This window comes from Telmatherina bonti (assembly GCF_933228915.1).
Source record: "Telmatherina bonti genome assembly, chromosome: 3".
Lineage (NCBI taxonomy): Eukaryota > Metazoa > Chordata > Actinopteri > Atheriniformes > Telmatherinidae > Telmatherina > Telmatherina bonti.
Window position 1 is genome coordinate 17794692 of NC_136621.1, and position 16925 is coordinate 17811616.

Sequence of the window (16925 nt, forward strand, 5' to 3'; positions counted from 1 at the left end):
CCTGCAGGGTTGGAAAAGCAAAGTGAGGAGTCATGGAAATGTGGCATTTAACAGAAGTAAGACAGACAAAATACTGAATCTGGAGACCCCCAAATAAATATGCACGTGTTACCACAAAAATCCCAAAAATCACACACGGCAATGGAACTCCACATTCCACAGTCTAGCAAACGTATAATTAGAAACTTCTCTTCAAACCTTAATGGGACACTGCAGTGAAATGAAAGATTCATGGCTGCTTTTTCCCTTTAAAATAATCAGTCATTTAAAGGACAGTTAGAGGCCAGAGAGACAGTCTGGACCAGTCGGGGCACAGGGAGTAATAACCAAAGCTAAAAGTAGCCTCTCCATCCAACCAACGGAAACTCTGGCTTTCCACAAACCCTCAAATTTAGCTGCTTCTATTTAGCCAACAGACATAAATGCAAATAAACGCTGCCATAAAAATGTTCTCACACATGAATGAAGTAGCAGGTCTTTGGGAGATGGTTTGGTTAATGTGCAATGATGAATCCAACTTGTCTACTTCTATGAGTTAAAAAAACTGAGATAAAACAAAATTTAAGGAAGAGGAAGAAACTTTTTAAAGGTGAGACACTTCCATCTAGAAGTAAATTATACTCCACTTTGCATGCCTTTCTGCAATACGCGCAACTAAATGCTCCATATCCTACTTTAATGAGCTCTGAGGTGAAATTTGTGAGGAAAAAACAAATAAGCAAAAGAAAATTAACAGGGAATTTATGACTTTGTCAGGGTAAGAAATCAGATGGAATGGGAATAAAAGAAAGACTGAAACAAAAGGTAAAGAAAAGCTGCTGAGGTGGAACTCACCTATCTGTTGATCTCACCCCGGAGTCACTGGGAGAAAGAAGGAAGAATGAAATGTGAGTTTGGTCCTGCTGTCTCGGTATTCTCCTCTTCTCCCTCCCTTTTTCTGTTTCTGTCACTCCCTCAGATCTGCTACTTCATCAATCCCTCCCATTTGATTCATTTCAGCAGCTTTTTTTTTCTTTTTTGTCTGGTCACATTACATGACCGTTTGTGATGACCGTTTGTCCTTCAAAGAATATCTGGAAAAGTGGATATTTGCTACTAAAATTTATTAAAAGAAAATAATATATAATTTTAAAGGTGAATAGAATTGAATGAACTGTTTTCATCTTGATTTTAACTTTTATTGATAATTAAAATCTCAGTTTAAAACTTTTAAAGCATGCTTCGCCCTGCAGCAGGGAGGTGACCTTCTAGACCAAGTAGTGTGGTCGAGTTCCTAAAGCACAAGAGGAAATCTTAGTGAAAAGTAAAATGTTTTATATGAGGATTGCTGCACTTGTTCTCTTTACATTTACTTATATCTTCATTTTATCTTCAAGAAATAGATTTTTTTTGCATCAAAGTCTGACTCAGTCTCATAATTTGAAAAAAAGGCACTTTCCTCTCAGGCTTGAGAACTCTTTTATTCCACCCAATGATTAAATTGTCTTAAATCACATGTTCGTGCACACAGATTCACACACATGCATGTGCATACATGCACATCCCTGGCACTGCACCATGCAGTTAAAAAAAAACCCTCCAGATTTGAGCTGAGCATCTTCACATGAAGCTGAGTTTCATAACGTCTTCAGTCGTGGCACCTCCTCCTTTGAAGCAAGATCTGTCTAAGAATAGAGGTGAATAGCAGCCTAGTGAATACTTGTATAATAGTATATCCTCCTCAAAATGAGGCTTTAATACTTTTAGTCTTCATTAACTTCATTATCTCTTCTTTCTGCTACAAAAAGATAAAACATATCCTTAACCTCCTCTGTTATCCTTACATTTTTTTTACAAGAGAACAGCAGCTGCCAGCAAAATTTCCTTGTATGTTTATACGTGTGTGTTTACTAAGCATATAAAGTTAATTCTGATTCTATAATAGGAAAACAAAATCTTTATACAGTGTGTATTTGCAGAACTAAATTATTTTTATATCACTTACAACTTGTAGGTAAAACACACAGATTCACACACAAAAATATTAACAAATACCTACTTTTTTTTTTTTCTTTTTGCCAAATTTGATCTTTTATAGTTTACATTTGACATTTAAACATTACCTTGGACTTTCATGCTGCTTGTCTAGCTGAAGACAGGTCGCTGTGGGGTCATCTGACAAGATGAGACATTAAGGCTCGAGAGCTCCATCTAGTGGAAGAAATCATTACTGGCAAACAAAATCTTAATCAAGACAGGACTTAAAAGGTGTTTGCTTGCGTGATTGCTATGCAGCTGGACTTACACATGGGATATAATGATATTACTAAAGACTGTAGTAACAGATAACTGTCCAGTTTAACATACGAGGATTTTAGCATGATGAGGATGTGTTTAGACATCAATCTTATGTGAGGTTGAGTAACAATAACCTGAGAAACAAACATGCACAGTTGTGGGGGACTAAAAAAAGTTCAGAACACAAACTGTCTGACTAATACCAATATCAAAAAGTGTTAAACTGAGGTTATCATGTCCTGGTGGAACTGAGAGTAAAGTGTGTAAAATAAAGATAGAGCCTTTATCTACAGTGAGCTGAGTCAAACTTAAAATGTGACATCTATACTGATCTGAAAAAAAAAAAAAACATCACTGAATTAGTCATGAGCATGACAAGACATGCACATCACAGGACTTCCAGGCTGTCTTGCCAGAAGCCGCCCAAGGAGCTTCTAAAACAACAATCCCACAACAGAACTTAATTAAAACTTTTAGCATGGCCGCTTTAAAGTCCAAATCCATGATCAACAATGATCTCTTTTTAAATCTGTACTGAAAACTCATTGGTTCAAGCTGGCTTTTTCTGTACAATAAGTTGACTTTTTAGATCTGATTTTATTTTGATTGTTTTAATTTGATTGCTTTTATTTTATTTTTTTAATTGTTTTTGGATGCCTGTAAATTTTTTAAGTTGTTGTTAATGTATGTTTTTTATTCTGTTTTTTTTTTTTTTTAATTTCCCACAGTGTGGCACTTTGGTTAACATTGTTGTTTTTAAAGTGCCTTATAAATAAAGTTGTATTGTATTGTATATGACAAGGTTAACGGTCTCTTTTTGGCACTGACACAGCAGTTGTTAACACTGAGGCTGCCCAGCCTCAGTTTTAACTTTTTGTTCTCAGTCTGCACAAAGTGCATCAGCTGCTGACATAAATAGGAGCCTAGAATATACTACTTTTAACATGCTTTTGTTTACACTCTTCATTAGGAGAAATTGATATCTGACGGCAAGCCTGGAGGAGATCAGCCAGTAGCAGTTTGTGAGTTTCATTTTCAGTCTGGTCACAAAATACAGAGACAAAGTTGCTAAACTGGTAACACTGGTTACACCAGGAATGTGATTTAAAGTTGAAAAAAATAGTTCATTTCTCCATACAGTGAAGCTATTTCAGGTGGTGTTAGAAGTCTGATCTGTTTAGTTTCTGAGCTTTTATTCCACAGAGAAATTGCAGAAAGACAGGATTACACCATAAACCCATACTCCTTGTGTGTTTCAGGGCTGATTTTAAGACTCTTTTAATAATTTAGAAATGTCTTTGTGGACTTGAGCCTTGTTATTTATATGATCTGCTACCTGTCTTTTATTTGAGTCAGAACCAAAACCTTTGGTGAGGCTTTGTTTCACCACAATGGTTCTTGACTGGATAGCCTGGCTGAAAACTCCAGCTGTTTTTTAAGACTTAACATACCTTGTTTTTTTTAACTTATAACTGAAGTTGTTTTATTTATTTTGTCATTGGGCTGGCAGTGGCTCAGATGGTAGAGTTGCTTTTCTTTTGACCTGATGGTCTCTGGTTTGAGTCCTGCCGTGCCCAGAGGACATGATTGTTCTTCTGAGGTCTGGTTGTGTCAGAAAGGGGCCTATGGCGTAAAACATGTGCCAATACCCATGTGTAATGACTCGCTGTGGCAACCCCTTCACAGGGACAAGCAAAATATTATTTATTTTATCATTAATTTATTTCTCTTTCGTTGGATACTGATTATTTCAAATTTCACCTATTTATATTGCTTTCTGTTTTTTATGTATTGTTTTACCCAGATCCATTGTTTTTATTAACTATTCCACAGTCATTTGGCCGACACGTTTAACCAAGCAACTTACATCTGATAAGTTATCAATTAACCTAACATGCATGTCTTGTGGGTGGGAGGAAGCCAGAGTACCCAGGGAGAATGTGCAAATGTTACACAGAAACACCTCTGTTCAAACCTCCCTGAGCTGCAGATCGAAACAGCAACATTGTTGCTGTGAGGCTGCAGTGCTAACCACTACGCCACCATGCTGTCCTCCTTTATTTATACCCTTTAGTCGTATTTTGTACTGTTGCCTAATATCTTTAACTTCAGTGTTTTCCTCGTGTTGGGGTCTATGGCTACTGTCTGGTTGCTGCTGCAGTGATCATACTTGTCTGGGTGGCTGGGATTGTCCTGCGGTGCAGTGCCAAAGCTGTGGTGTGGACCCCATCTGCCCTGTTCTAGGTGGTTTCCAGTGGTGGTGGCTTTTGTGGTCATGAGTGGGCTGGCACCTGATTTGAACAGATCCAGCAGATATTATTTCCTGACATTCGTGTCAAGCCAGACGCTCATTTTCTTATTAATATACAGTTAAAGAGAAATAAGATAGAGGTTAAGTTTAGAAATAGGATGTGGGGTGTGGGGTTGTGGTGGTGGAATAGGTTGTGTGTGTGTGCATGAGTGCATTTGAAAGAGAGATGGAGAGATTATGATCAGATGTGTGATTTTAATTGTGTTAGGTTTTAAACGGGTGTGTCAACACTTGTCTTCAGTTTGTCAAAATTTCTTTTATGAAAAGGGTTTTTTGGATAAAATGTCTAAAAACTACTTTGTAAAGAAATTTTATTTGATAATATTTGATGCTACTTATATTAGCACTGGCTTGGAAATGCAAATGTTACAAATAGTGTTTTTCTTAAAAATCAACCAGCTTTTTAAGAATCATATATAAATGAATCTTGTTGTTTCTTACCAGCAGAAATGTATTTTTATCCTAAACCTATTTCTTGTTAAGATTTTGACCCTTTTAAAATTCTTGGGTCAGAATTTTGAAGATATTCAGTCATCCGACCCCTCAAGTATGATAAAATGCCAATTTTCACCCTTAAAAACATGGAAAAAACAAGTACACACTCATTTGTCAAATGAAGACTGGCATCAGGCACATGCCGTGAGCGTGCTGGTAGGCTGTCAGTTACAAACTGCACATACACATATGATCATTTAATGTTTAGGCAGGTCGGTGTCTGCTTAGTCTAACACAATCAAGATCACAAGACGCCATTAAAAAACTTACGAAGCTTGCTAAATGATTCAGTTGCAATCCACAGACTATTTAGTGGGCTATGCCATCACAACCACTAGTGCAAGTTGATGTTTTTCCTCAAAAGAAAGATGTGAAATTTGTTTAAGCCTCTCCAGCAGCCTCATCCCTCAGATGAGAACGTTAACTAACTTTGAGAGCGAAGTGCCAATTTACTGATTCTCTGTGAACCTATGTAGACCAGTTTTATGTTTTTGAGAAGGAGTAACACATAAAGAAGTGAGGAATGCAACTCCAGAAGAAAGCAGGGAGGAGATGGTCCAGAGTCAGGTACATTTATTAACTGTTCACAGACAAACAATCACTGGACAAACACCGAACAGCCATTTGGGTCGGGGAGAGCCAACATAACAAACAAAACACCCCTAACTACAAAGTAAAAGGACAACTTACCTAACTACCAAACAAAAAAGCACAAACCTACATCTAACCAACCTTACAATAACATAAACAAGAGAAAAGGTCCCCATTTGACGAAAAAAACCCAAAACAAAACAAAACAAAAAAGGATCATTACAAACAAAAGTAACAACAGACATCCATTAATGAAACTAAGCTTACACACAACGCCGACATGGTAAGAGTGACAGGTTTTATATGAGGAAACGGACTGCGGATGTGTGAACACATTGTTGCGATGATAGGGGAGAAAAGGGAGAGTAGCACAATGCTCTGTCCGTAAAACAGCACAAAGGTAAGCTGTGCAGTTTCTCTACCTGGCCAGGAGGAGGTGCTGTTGAGTCATTTTTACTGAGGTTAGAAAGGCACTAAACGCCATCAGCTGCAAATCGATAGGTACTACAGGCTATTGGAAATCATCATCTGAAAGATTAAATCAGAAAACATAAAAGTAAAAAATGCATAAAATAATTTTATAAAATAGAATGATTCCATTTATTTCTTTCTGCCTAATACCTGCCTACCCTGCCTGCATGCCACTGATTTGTATGTTGGATTACTAACATCCTAAAAATTCATCTCAGATGGGACGGCCGTCTATAATAATGGCCCCATGCGAATTCTCTACACTGGTTATGCTTGGGTAAGTGGGTACCGAATGAACAGTGGGTAAAAATTGCATGGGGATTCTTTTTCAGCCCATTTACAATCCGCGTAGGTTCCACACACATATGTGTTCTGTAGTTGAATGTTTTCTATGCTGCTCAAGGAGCTGGTGTAAGGGTGACCATAAAAATAGCTGAGGCATGGAAAGCAGAAGGCATGGAAGTAAATGGTCTTTGCTTTTATGCTTCAGGCTTTCGTGTCCACTCACATCACAGAAACACAAGGCAAACAGCCAAAATCATCACAAATATTAAAGTATAAAAATAATCAAACCTAAGGCAACTCAACAGACCGAGAAGAAGGGTTGCTGTGTTCAGTATCCTGACAGTGCTGAGATGGTTGGGTATCGTTTACGGTGAGACATACACTTTTCCCTATCGATAAATAGTGAGTTTTTTTTACAGCTTATGTCCTTTTCAAGCGCCATCCGTGACTCCTCCAGGTGGGACAGCGAGTTTCTGGCTTCGCTGAGCTTCTGGTTCAGAGATGCCACGGAGGCATCAATCTGCCTGACCTCTCCTTCCAAACTGCAGACACAAGTTGCGTATGAGGAAACAATGAGAGGCAAAAAGGAATTCAGTGGTTTTTGTGGTTTTGTGTGTGCATACCTGAGCTGAGGTTGATCCCTGCAGAGCTCCATGTTGGGTCTGAGAGACCGGAGGTACAATCTGGACTGAGCTACTCTGAGAGGAGCCTCTTTGTTGTGGATGGCTTGCTGCAAAGCCATAATGTTCTTCTCTTGGGCTCCAATTTGCTCCAAAATCTACACACATGTTAAAACAATCAATAATAAATCATTATTCAGTAACTGTCAGCTTGTCTACCTGACTGAGCTTCATCTCCAGCTGGTTTTTGGCCTCATTAAGCTCCACACAGCGCTGGCTGAAGGCTTGATCCACGATGGAGCACTGAACTCTCAGATCTTCAGTTGTGTCCTGCAACATTTGCTCCACCAACCTCCTGACAGACGAACACCATTTCCAGACAGTTTTAAACTCTGTGGCAGCTTAAATAGAGTCTAAACCAGGACATGCACAGACCTGAGACTGGTGGTGGCCTGTTCCTCCTGCAGGGCCTTAGACAGGTTGTCCTGTGTGAACTTTGTCCACGATGAGGGGTTACACACCCTGCAGCAGAACAGAGGGCTCTGTGTGTCAGGTACAACGATTAACAGCAGAGTTTCTCATTCATTTGATGTTTCCATACTCACTGCTCCTGCATGGTGGCTGAGCTGGGGTGCTGCTTTGTGTCAGGACTCATGTTATTGTGTCTCCCACTGTGGTCATCGAGGCTGTAAGCCTGGTATTTATCAGACCAGTCCAGTTCTAAGGTCTGCTTGGTCTCTCTGTTCAACCTGACACAATAAATTGACAATGGAGGTCCACTCCTTGTAACTAATGTAGATCACTCAGCGTTGCCTGATAACTTAGTTATAACTCACTTGATCTGACTGACGACCTGAGCTGTGGTTCTCTTCACAAGAGCCTGGATGCTCCTGATCAAGTCCACCTCCTATAAAACAGTCAGACTTACTGTATGGTTACTCTGTTGGGACTGTGTTACTGTAGAATGTTTATAGACCTATATTTAATTATTGTTTTAACCAATAAATATGATGTTTATTTTCTGCACACACACACACAAAAAAACTATTGGGTTCTGTTAGCTCTTAAAGGGTGGGCCACAGTGCCACCTGACAGCGGGCTTTTTATTTATTTTTGTTGATGGGCCTTTCCTCGGTCAGACCAGGCCGGTCCTACGGATGCAGACAAAATTCATAATCTTTCTGGGGACTAAAGTAGAACTTTTAAAGTACATTTAAGTTTAAGGTGGTCTGAAATTACAACTGGCTTGATTACTGCACAGTTAGACTGCATATTAATATGCTGGAAAAGAAATTTGCCCTCCTGATGATGCAGTATCTGGATACAAGAACTGGAAGAATGTATTTTCCATTCAGGCCACATCTGAGAAGCACAAACATACAGTGATTGCATGGAGCTCCATCACAGAGCTGTGGTAATATGATGCCTTGTGTTTAGTTATTATTTATCTGAAGTTGACAAATATGCTGAGACAAAAACTGTTTCGTATTCTCACTGAGAAGATTCACATATTTCAAGATAAATATTTATATCTTGAAAATAGAGTATAATGTAAATGAAATGCTGTAATAATATAACCTTAATTATACAGTCAATTTCAAAATCCTTGAAGGCTCTTCTTGTGTTTTCCTTCTCATGACTGTGCCTTTCCAACAAGCAGCTGTCCCCAGTCTGACCTCCCTCTAATGGTGGTCTAGAGCAGTGTTTTTCAACGACTGTGCTGTGGCATACTAGTGTGCCGTACTAGATCATTAGGTGTGCCCTGAGAAATTATCCAATTTCACCTGATTGGTCAAAAAAGCAGCTCCTTTTCCTTGGGTTTATCTTATTTCTTGTCAAAGCCACTTTGACAAGATGGACTTTATATTAATAATATGGGCTTTAAATAAAAAAAGGTTTGTGGTGTGCTTTGTGAGTTTTCTGTGAAAAAAAAAGTGTGCCTTGGCTCAAAAAAGGTTGAAAAACACTGGTCTAGTGAACCACCACTGTTATTCTGCAGGAAGGCATGGAGCTGTGCACATTCACACTAAATATGTATGTTGTTTAAATATCTGAATTTTTTAATACAATATCCTATTGCAGTATTCTGTATTTGTCATTATTATAAATAAGGAAAAGGTATTTTAACTTTTCTTTATTTAATAATAGAAAGTCATCGAATGGAACATTTGTTTCTTATATGAAAACTTAAACAAAATGAAAAGAACAATAAAAGAAATAAATAAATAAAACGAAACTAAATAAACAGACATTTGATGTTATGGCTCGCTCTCCTATTTTCTTCACCAGCCATGTTTCAGTTTTCTGCAGTACTGCCGGTGTTTCACCTTTAACAGCTCGTCCTCCACGGTGTCTCGGACCGAGTCTGGTCCCAGTCTTCTCGTCCTACAGGTCAGATTATCGGTGGCGATGGCGTAGGGAGTCTCAGTGGCATCCAGGGCCTTCTCCAGTCGCGTCTTCAGCGCCAGCAGCGAGTCTGTGTCGGCCTGCAGCTGCTCGATGCGCCGCTGCAGCTCAGACTTCCAGTAGTGGATTTCCTGGAGTCTCTCCCCCAGAAGACGCGTCCCATCAGCCTGGGTCTCCGAGGTTACTCTCCCGGTGTCCTGGCTCAAGGTCCGGGACTGCTGCCGGATGCTCTCGGCTTCGTGGCGGTCGGTACCGGCCTGGTCCAGTATGGTGTGGTAGTTGGAGAACCATTCACCCGGGGTGTACTTAGCTGAGCGGAACCCCGCGGTGGCCGAGCCTGAGGACGGCTGCGGGACATCCAGCCCTGCGGGGGAACTTTGCTCACGAGCCACAGCTCTGCTGTCATGATGCGGTCGTGACACGAGAACTTCATAACTCATTTTACGCTTTTGAGATCTGAACCAATTGATCTGAACAGGTTTAGACTTAAAAGTAGTTTACATTAGTTTTAACTCCCAGAATCAACCGGCAGGACTGTTTGTTTATTGTTGCTTAGTGACACACGAGGCAGCTGATCAGGTTTCTGGCTTTATTATTAAATCAGCAGGAGAAACCGAAACTTCCAATAAATTCAGTCACAAAATGAAAATGAATGATTCGCAATATTAATAAAGTGACAAAATGAGCAAGTCTCGTGCCAAAAAAGAACACATTTCGCTTTAAAGATAAAATGAATCTACACATTTATTGTGATAATTCAGGAAATATTTAAAGTTTAAAATGTTTTCTTCTTTTTATCAGACTCTTTGGGTGTTATTGGTGCATGTAAGGAATTTTAATTCTTAAGAAATGTGACCCAGTCTGCAAGGTGTCATCACAATCATGCATTTCAATTTGATATAATTTTACCTGTGATGGTAAATCAGCCACATTATAAGAAGCTGTGTATTTGACATAGTAACCAGACCAGAAAGATATGCACACAAGGGTGGCATGCGAACAAGCATGTGCAGAGCAAGTGGCTAAAGTTGCTGGAACTACTTGCTCCTGTGGCTGTTGATGGCCAAAGTACTCCTTAGAAAAAAATAAAATCCATCTTTTTATCCCAGTCTTTAGGGTAATGGGTGTCAAGGTCCGCACAATTGAAACTTAATTTAGCTTTAAATAAAATATGTGACTAAACCAACCTTTAATCATGTGGTCATGCAGCATGAAATACAACCATCATTATTAATCAAATCAAATCAAGCTTTATTTATAGAGCACTTTATCATACATAAAATACAACTTAAAATGCTTTACATTAAAAACTTAATGAACCCCCCCCTCTACCTCCTTTTCTCTTCCTTCAAATCTACATGACCATAAATTTATTTTGTAACATGCATAAATATACACATGCACATAAACATACCCGCACAAATGCAGCGGATAGGGCAGTTTCCACCTGCTACACCTGCTCCAAGGCTGGCTTCTAGAAGAAGCGCTCTGCCTGCAGTTGTCCAGCATCCTGCCCTTCCAACAAGTGTCCCCCGAATGCAGTTTGGGTCACGGCAGCTACATGATCCACCCAGCCGCATCCCACCTGCTACACCTTTCCAAGCCCCTCCTGCTCCATCTTTCCAGATCCCAGCAGCTCCACCCAGTCACACTCCACCTGCTTCATCTTATCCCTACCAAAGTGTTTCACCGCGCAATATTGTTTACCATCCCCAGTCTGACAATGTTCAAGTACAGTTGTCAAGGCTTTTTCGATCAAATCAAAGAGGGTTAGGCGCTGGGGTGAGAAAGAGGAAGCGGGAGACCCCTTGGTCACACACTTTTATTTGTTTGCCTGAGCCTCAATGGACTTCTATGCCAACAGCAGAGGAGTCTCGCTACTATTCCTTTTGTGGATTGGGACAAAAAACGGTGTGGTTTCCTCACAATGAAGGAGACCATTCTTACTTCAGTGAGCACCTCTTCTCTGCCTTTCCGCCTCTTAAGGATGGCGGTGGGTTTATCCTAGCCCGTGGGAGCAGAGGAAAAGTTTTGTATGACATTCCAATACCTCCAGAGGGGTACACCCTGAGCTTTGTTCGCTCAGTTTCTACAAGGGCACCCTTGTACATTACCCCACTTCAACGCAGCCTTACTTTGATCCATCAATCAGTTACTGAGGCAGGGTTTCTTCTTTTTTAATTGGTGTATGTGCTTTATATTGTATGGACATTCAACTTATTTTTATACCCTTTTTTTATACCCTTTGTACAATGTGCTTAGGTCCCTAAAGTAATGGAAAAGTGTCTAACCTGCCAGTCATTGATTCCACTTTGTGACTTGGGTGGCCATATACTGGAGTGGTAATAAAGAACATTATTTTTGCAAAAATATAAAACATATTGGAAATTTGAAGATAACTGATAACTGGTCAAGTTATTTATCTTCTAATGATACATTGCTGATAATATTATATATACATATATATATATATATATATAAAAATGTATATATATATATATATATATATATATATATATATATATATATATATATATATATATATATATATATATATATATATATATATATAAAAATGTATAACTGAAACAGAATAATTTCATTCTGCTTTGTTTTTTTCCTTTCTACAGTACAAGGGTAGAAGAATCAAGGAATGATGAGTATGTTCCATGTTTCGGTTCTTAGAATAAAACATTTCTGAAACTATAACTTGAATCTACCCATGCTGTTTGGTTTTTCTCAGATACGAAATGGATGAAAACCTGACGATTGCTATGCAGCGGTCTTTACAGGTCAGTTAATGTATTCAAAGATTACGAAAGCCAGTATTGTTTTAATTGTTCGAATAAAGTTTGAATTTTTTCCATGCCATTTTATTTCTATCTTCTCAGGAGCAGGTGGCAGCTGTGGAACAGTAAGTGTTTATTGTGTACATGTTTGTAACAAACACAAGGGCCAAACACTATATTTTATGAAAATCTATATTGTTTACAGGCAATCAATAATTGTTATAGAGGAAGAGGTTGGAGCAGTTGCAGGTCTGATAAAGTAAGTTGTTCAAACTAAAACACCCTCATTTCTCCGGTCTCTGTAGGTGTTATTTCTTCTTTTTATGGAAAGGTTAGGATTATTTTTTATTTTTTTATTATTATGTTTGTGCATGTAGTACTCATCCTGAGGTCCAAGAGCAGGAAGCTGTACTTGAAGTAGAAGCTGTCAGGGCTCCTGAAGGTAAGTTCTCTAACATTAAACTGGTAAAATTGGCTAAGTGGCCTGAGCTTCAGCTTGGTTCTGTATTATTCTTTTGTCATTAATGTAACATGTCTGTATGTCAAACCTTGGACGAGCTGGCTTGAACTTTGAATTTCCCCTCGTGGATGAATAAAGTATCTTTGATTTGATTGATTTGACTTGATCAAACTATAAATTATCTGAGATTTATATGTCTGAAAGGTTTATGAAATTTAAACGTTACACTCATTGTCCTAAAAGTTACTATTGTTATTTGGAAACCTATAGTCCACAGAGGCGCAGCCAGGAGCAGATGATGGTGGAGGTGGTTGAACTGGACGAGGACCTAGAAAATGAAGAGACAAGCGAGTTAGTGTTATACACTTTTGCTTTTTTGTTAAATATAAAAGTGTGACACTGTGCAATTTCTTACCCAATTCAAAGGTTGTGTTTTTTCATCCAAACGCTTCTGCAAATATGAACTATGTTGTGTTATGTAATCCCCACACTTCCAAAAATGCAAATGTGTTTTGTTCTTACAGGTCTCCAGATTTAAAGAGTGTCCTCGGAGATCTGGAAAAAAAATCTGAGAGCTTCAACCCCCATTCAGAATTCTTTGAATGTGTGCCGAGAGTTCCTTCTTGAAGGTTCTTTCAGAGCCTTTAGACGAACTCACTTCAATCCCTGTCATCGGGTGATGATAACCTTTGTAGATGACGAGGGACAGAGTGAGGGGGCTGTGGATGACGGTGGTCCCAGCCGGGAATATTTTCGACTTCTCATAGCCACGCTAAGAGATAGCCGCTACTTTGAGGGGCCAGAGGGGAGCAAAAATCTTTCTCTTGTACCCCGAGGTATGCAGCTATGCAATACGGGAAGTCTTTAAATATATAGTTCAAACATAAAGTAAAGTGTTTTATTTCTTCTGACAACATAACTTTTTTCATTGAGTCCACTTTTTACTCTCCAAATGTTGAAGGTCTGGAGTTTGGGGACTATAAAGTCATCGGACAAATGCTTTCCCTGGCACTTCTCCAAGGAGGAGTACGGCCCTCATTTTTGTCGTCAAGGCTGTATGCCTTGTTGTGTCGGCAACAAACAGGCCCAGTATTAGTGGAGGAGGTTGGTGACTGGGAACTGCGTCAACATCTGGAGAAAGTGAGTAGCACATTTACCTGTATTTATGGTTTCATTTAGGTTGTCAGATATATTTGATTCATATGATGTTTCTCATTGAAACAGATCAAAGCTGCAGAAAATCTGGAGGAGGCTCAGCATGCTGTCGAGGAAGCCTCTGTGGCGCTGCATGTCTTGGGCTGTGAGAGGTCTCTCACAGACATGGAGAGCAGGCAGGCTCTCATTGAGGGCGCAGCAAAGGCACATGTTGAGGGGCGGACCAAAGCAGCACTGGATCAGTGAGTTACAATCTATGTACTGAATATAGCTATGTCAAGAGGGATCCAGTGTCAAAAACGTTTAGGAATCAAATATACTATGTATAGTACACTTGTCACAATACTATGCATAGAAAATGGGGTTTTGTATTTTTCAATGGACAAGTAATGTGAAACATAAGCATTATGAGTTTCTAATCGTGAATATTACATATGGATGTATGTATATGGAAAATTTGTTAGACATAGTTTATTCAACCAAAGTGTTTTTTCATGATTGTTATTGGGAATAATCACACAGGCCCTGAAGATAAGACAATAATATTAACAATGTAGTTGACACATAATGTTAACTCTAGATCTTCTGTTGGGTTTCCCTTAACTAGGCTATTCATTATGAATTGGCTCAAATTGATGTGTTTGAGATGACTGTCATAAAGTGGCACTATACAAATTAAGTTGAAATTAATTAAATTAATACCTAGAAAAATCCATTAAACTACATTTGAATTCATAACAGTAAAAAGGAAATACCAAATATCCCTGGTAAAAATGAACACATGGAAAGTTGAAGTGGCTTTAATAGCACCGGCTAATCTCTATTTACGAGTCAACACACTTCATTAACCACACTACTATTTATCTGACAGTAAACATAGATTGGATCAGTGAGTGGTAACTTTAGTCTGGTCATGATTGAGAGGTGATCATCTCTTTGGCTTGAAACTAGGTGCTGCATGAAGGTCGATTCACTTTTGTGTTCTGGGTAGGGGTTTATGTAAAAGCTGTTACTGCGTACAGAGTGGAGTTAACTATACATGCTTTTGCATTAGTTACTAAAAGTCCAGTTTCACAAAAAAAAACTGTTACATTTGTTGATAGTTCTTTTTTCTTTAAGTCTAAGTCTAAGACATACATATATATATATATATATATATATATATATATATATATATATATATATATATATATATATATATGTATATATATATATATACATATATTTATATATATCATTGTATATTTTTTAACAGAATTATTGAGGGATTGGACTGCCTCAAGGTAGCAGAGGCAATGAGGACCCATCCTGATGTCCTTCGGCCCATCTTCATTTCAGGTCACAGCAAGTTAACTGTGGAAAGTATGTTGAGTCTTTTTGAGACCGTCCTTTCCCTACCTGGCAGCAATGCTCGGCGAAGTGAAAATGTGACCCTGACATTTTGGAGGGACTGGTTGATTGATGTTGGCGGTAAGTTGTTATACACTAAATTAAGTAAAATTTTTATTTTCTCCAGAGTTATCAAGTATTACATTGTTATTTTTCATTCAGATGGTTCACGATCAGTCAGCCTGGAGAAGATTTAGATTTTTGCTTCTGGAGTGGACCAAATCCCACCACTGGGTTTCCCCCAGAGGCCTCAAATCGAATTTCTTCATGCCCCACACGAAAATGGTGCCTTGCGACGCTATCCGGAAGCCAACACATGCAGCGTTGTTTTGAGGCTTCCAATTCATTCCACGTTTGAGGCCTTTGTAGACTTTATGGAGTCAGGAATTATACAGTCACCAACTTTTGGTGTCATTTAGTTGTTTCTTGGTGAGCTGAGTGTAGGGGATGATGAATTTTATATATATATATATATATATATATATATATATATATATATATATATATATATATATATATATATTCATAAATATTCATATGTGTTGGTATGTATATTGTTTTAAAATCACGATCGTTTGTTTTATCCTGACCTGAATTTTTTTGTTTTCTTCATCACATCTGTAAATAGTTTCAGTCTGTTCACAATGTTCACATTGACGACTCAGATTTTTTTTTTTTTTTTTAATTAAATATATGTTATGTCAGTTTTCTGGTTATATCTGAATGTGATTCACTATGTTTATATCTGAATCTTACAAGAACTTTATGTTGATGCGTAATAAAGATATTTGTCTCTGTTGTGCTTTAGCTGAAGATGTATCTTTTTGTACCGTGTGTCAGAGATTAAGTTTGTCTATGAAATCTTCCATGTTATGAGTTAAATGAACAATTTGGAGTGAAATGTAGGCGTCTGTCATATTTAGCAAAAAATAAGGGAATTTAAGGGGACATGTACTTTATGCGTATAGTGGCCTTGGCCCTCATGCTGCTGTAAAATGTGAATGCACTGTATCAAAAGTTATCAAAGTAGATAGATCAATCCAATATTTTAGGCAATGATTCCCACTTTTAGGGATGCAAAACTTTGCAGTGAGTCCTCAGAGCATGTGAATAAAGGCACAAATAGCATTGTGATAATTTGAAATATGACAATATCTTCCAAGGATACGTTAATATTCTCAATTAAAATTAATAAAATAACCTTCATTGAAGAAATAAAGATTAGCGTTCATTGACCAAAAACGCCCCCTGCTGTCCCAATAAAGTTTGAACCAGTTGAACAACGACAGAATAATCCGGTGGCCCAGACATGCAGAGTAGTCCGAGTCCAGCCAATGCGGCCGCACAATCATACACAGTAAATAACCCAAACTCCAAGAAGATATTTTAGATTATTTTAGGTTATTAAAATTAAAAGTAGCCAGCATCATTATCCCGGCGCTATTTGCACTAGGACCCCTTTGCTGTCCGAATTACCGCCTGAAGGGGGAAGAAAAACCGCTATAATGGAAATATTTTGCAAGCTTTTAAAAATATGTATTTCTTAAAATTCTAACATTTTTTGTAATGTCTAATAAACACTTAGACCAGACATGGCCTATTTCAGCATTTATTTGTGACAAAGGCAACAACGGCAGAGACCAACGACATAAACCAACAGCACTGACCAACAACAG

General features: G+C 38.4%; 1 protein-coding gene across 1 annotated transcript; it reads right to left on the reverse strand.

The window, feature by feature from the left end:
- Nucleotides 1-6758: 6758 nt before the first annotated feature.
- Nucleotides 6759-9896, reverse strand: tekt4 (tektin 4; the record flags this gene model as incomplete). Its single annotated transcript, XM_079238178.1, has 7 exons — nucleotides 6759-6972; nucleotides 7054-7208; nucleotides 7270-7405; nucleotides 7486-7572; nucleotides 7656-7799; nucleotides 7887-7957; nucleotides 9378-9896. 7 exons carry the CDS (start codon nucleotides 9894-9896, stop codon nucleotides 6759-6761), a joined length of 1326 nt encoding a protein of 441 aa, XP_079094304.1.
- Nucleotides 9897-16925: the final 7029 nt, after the last annotated feature.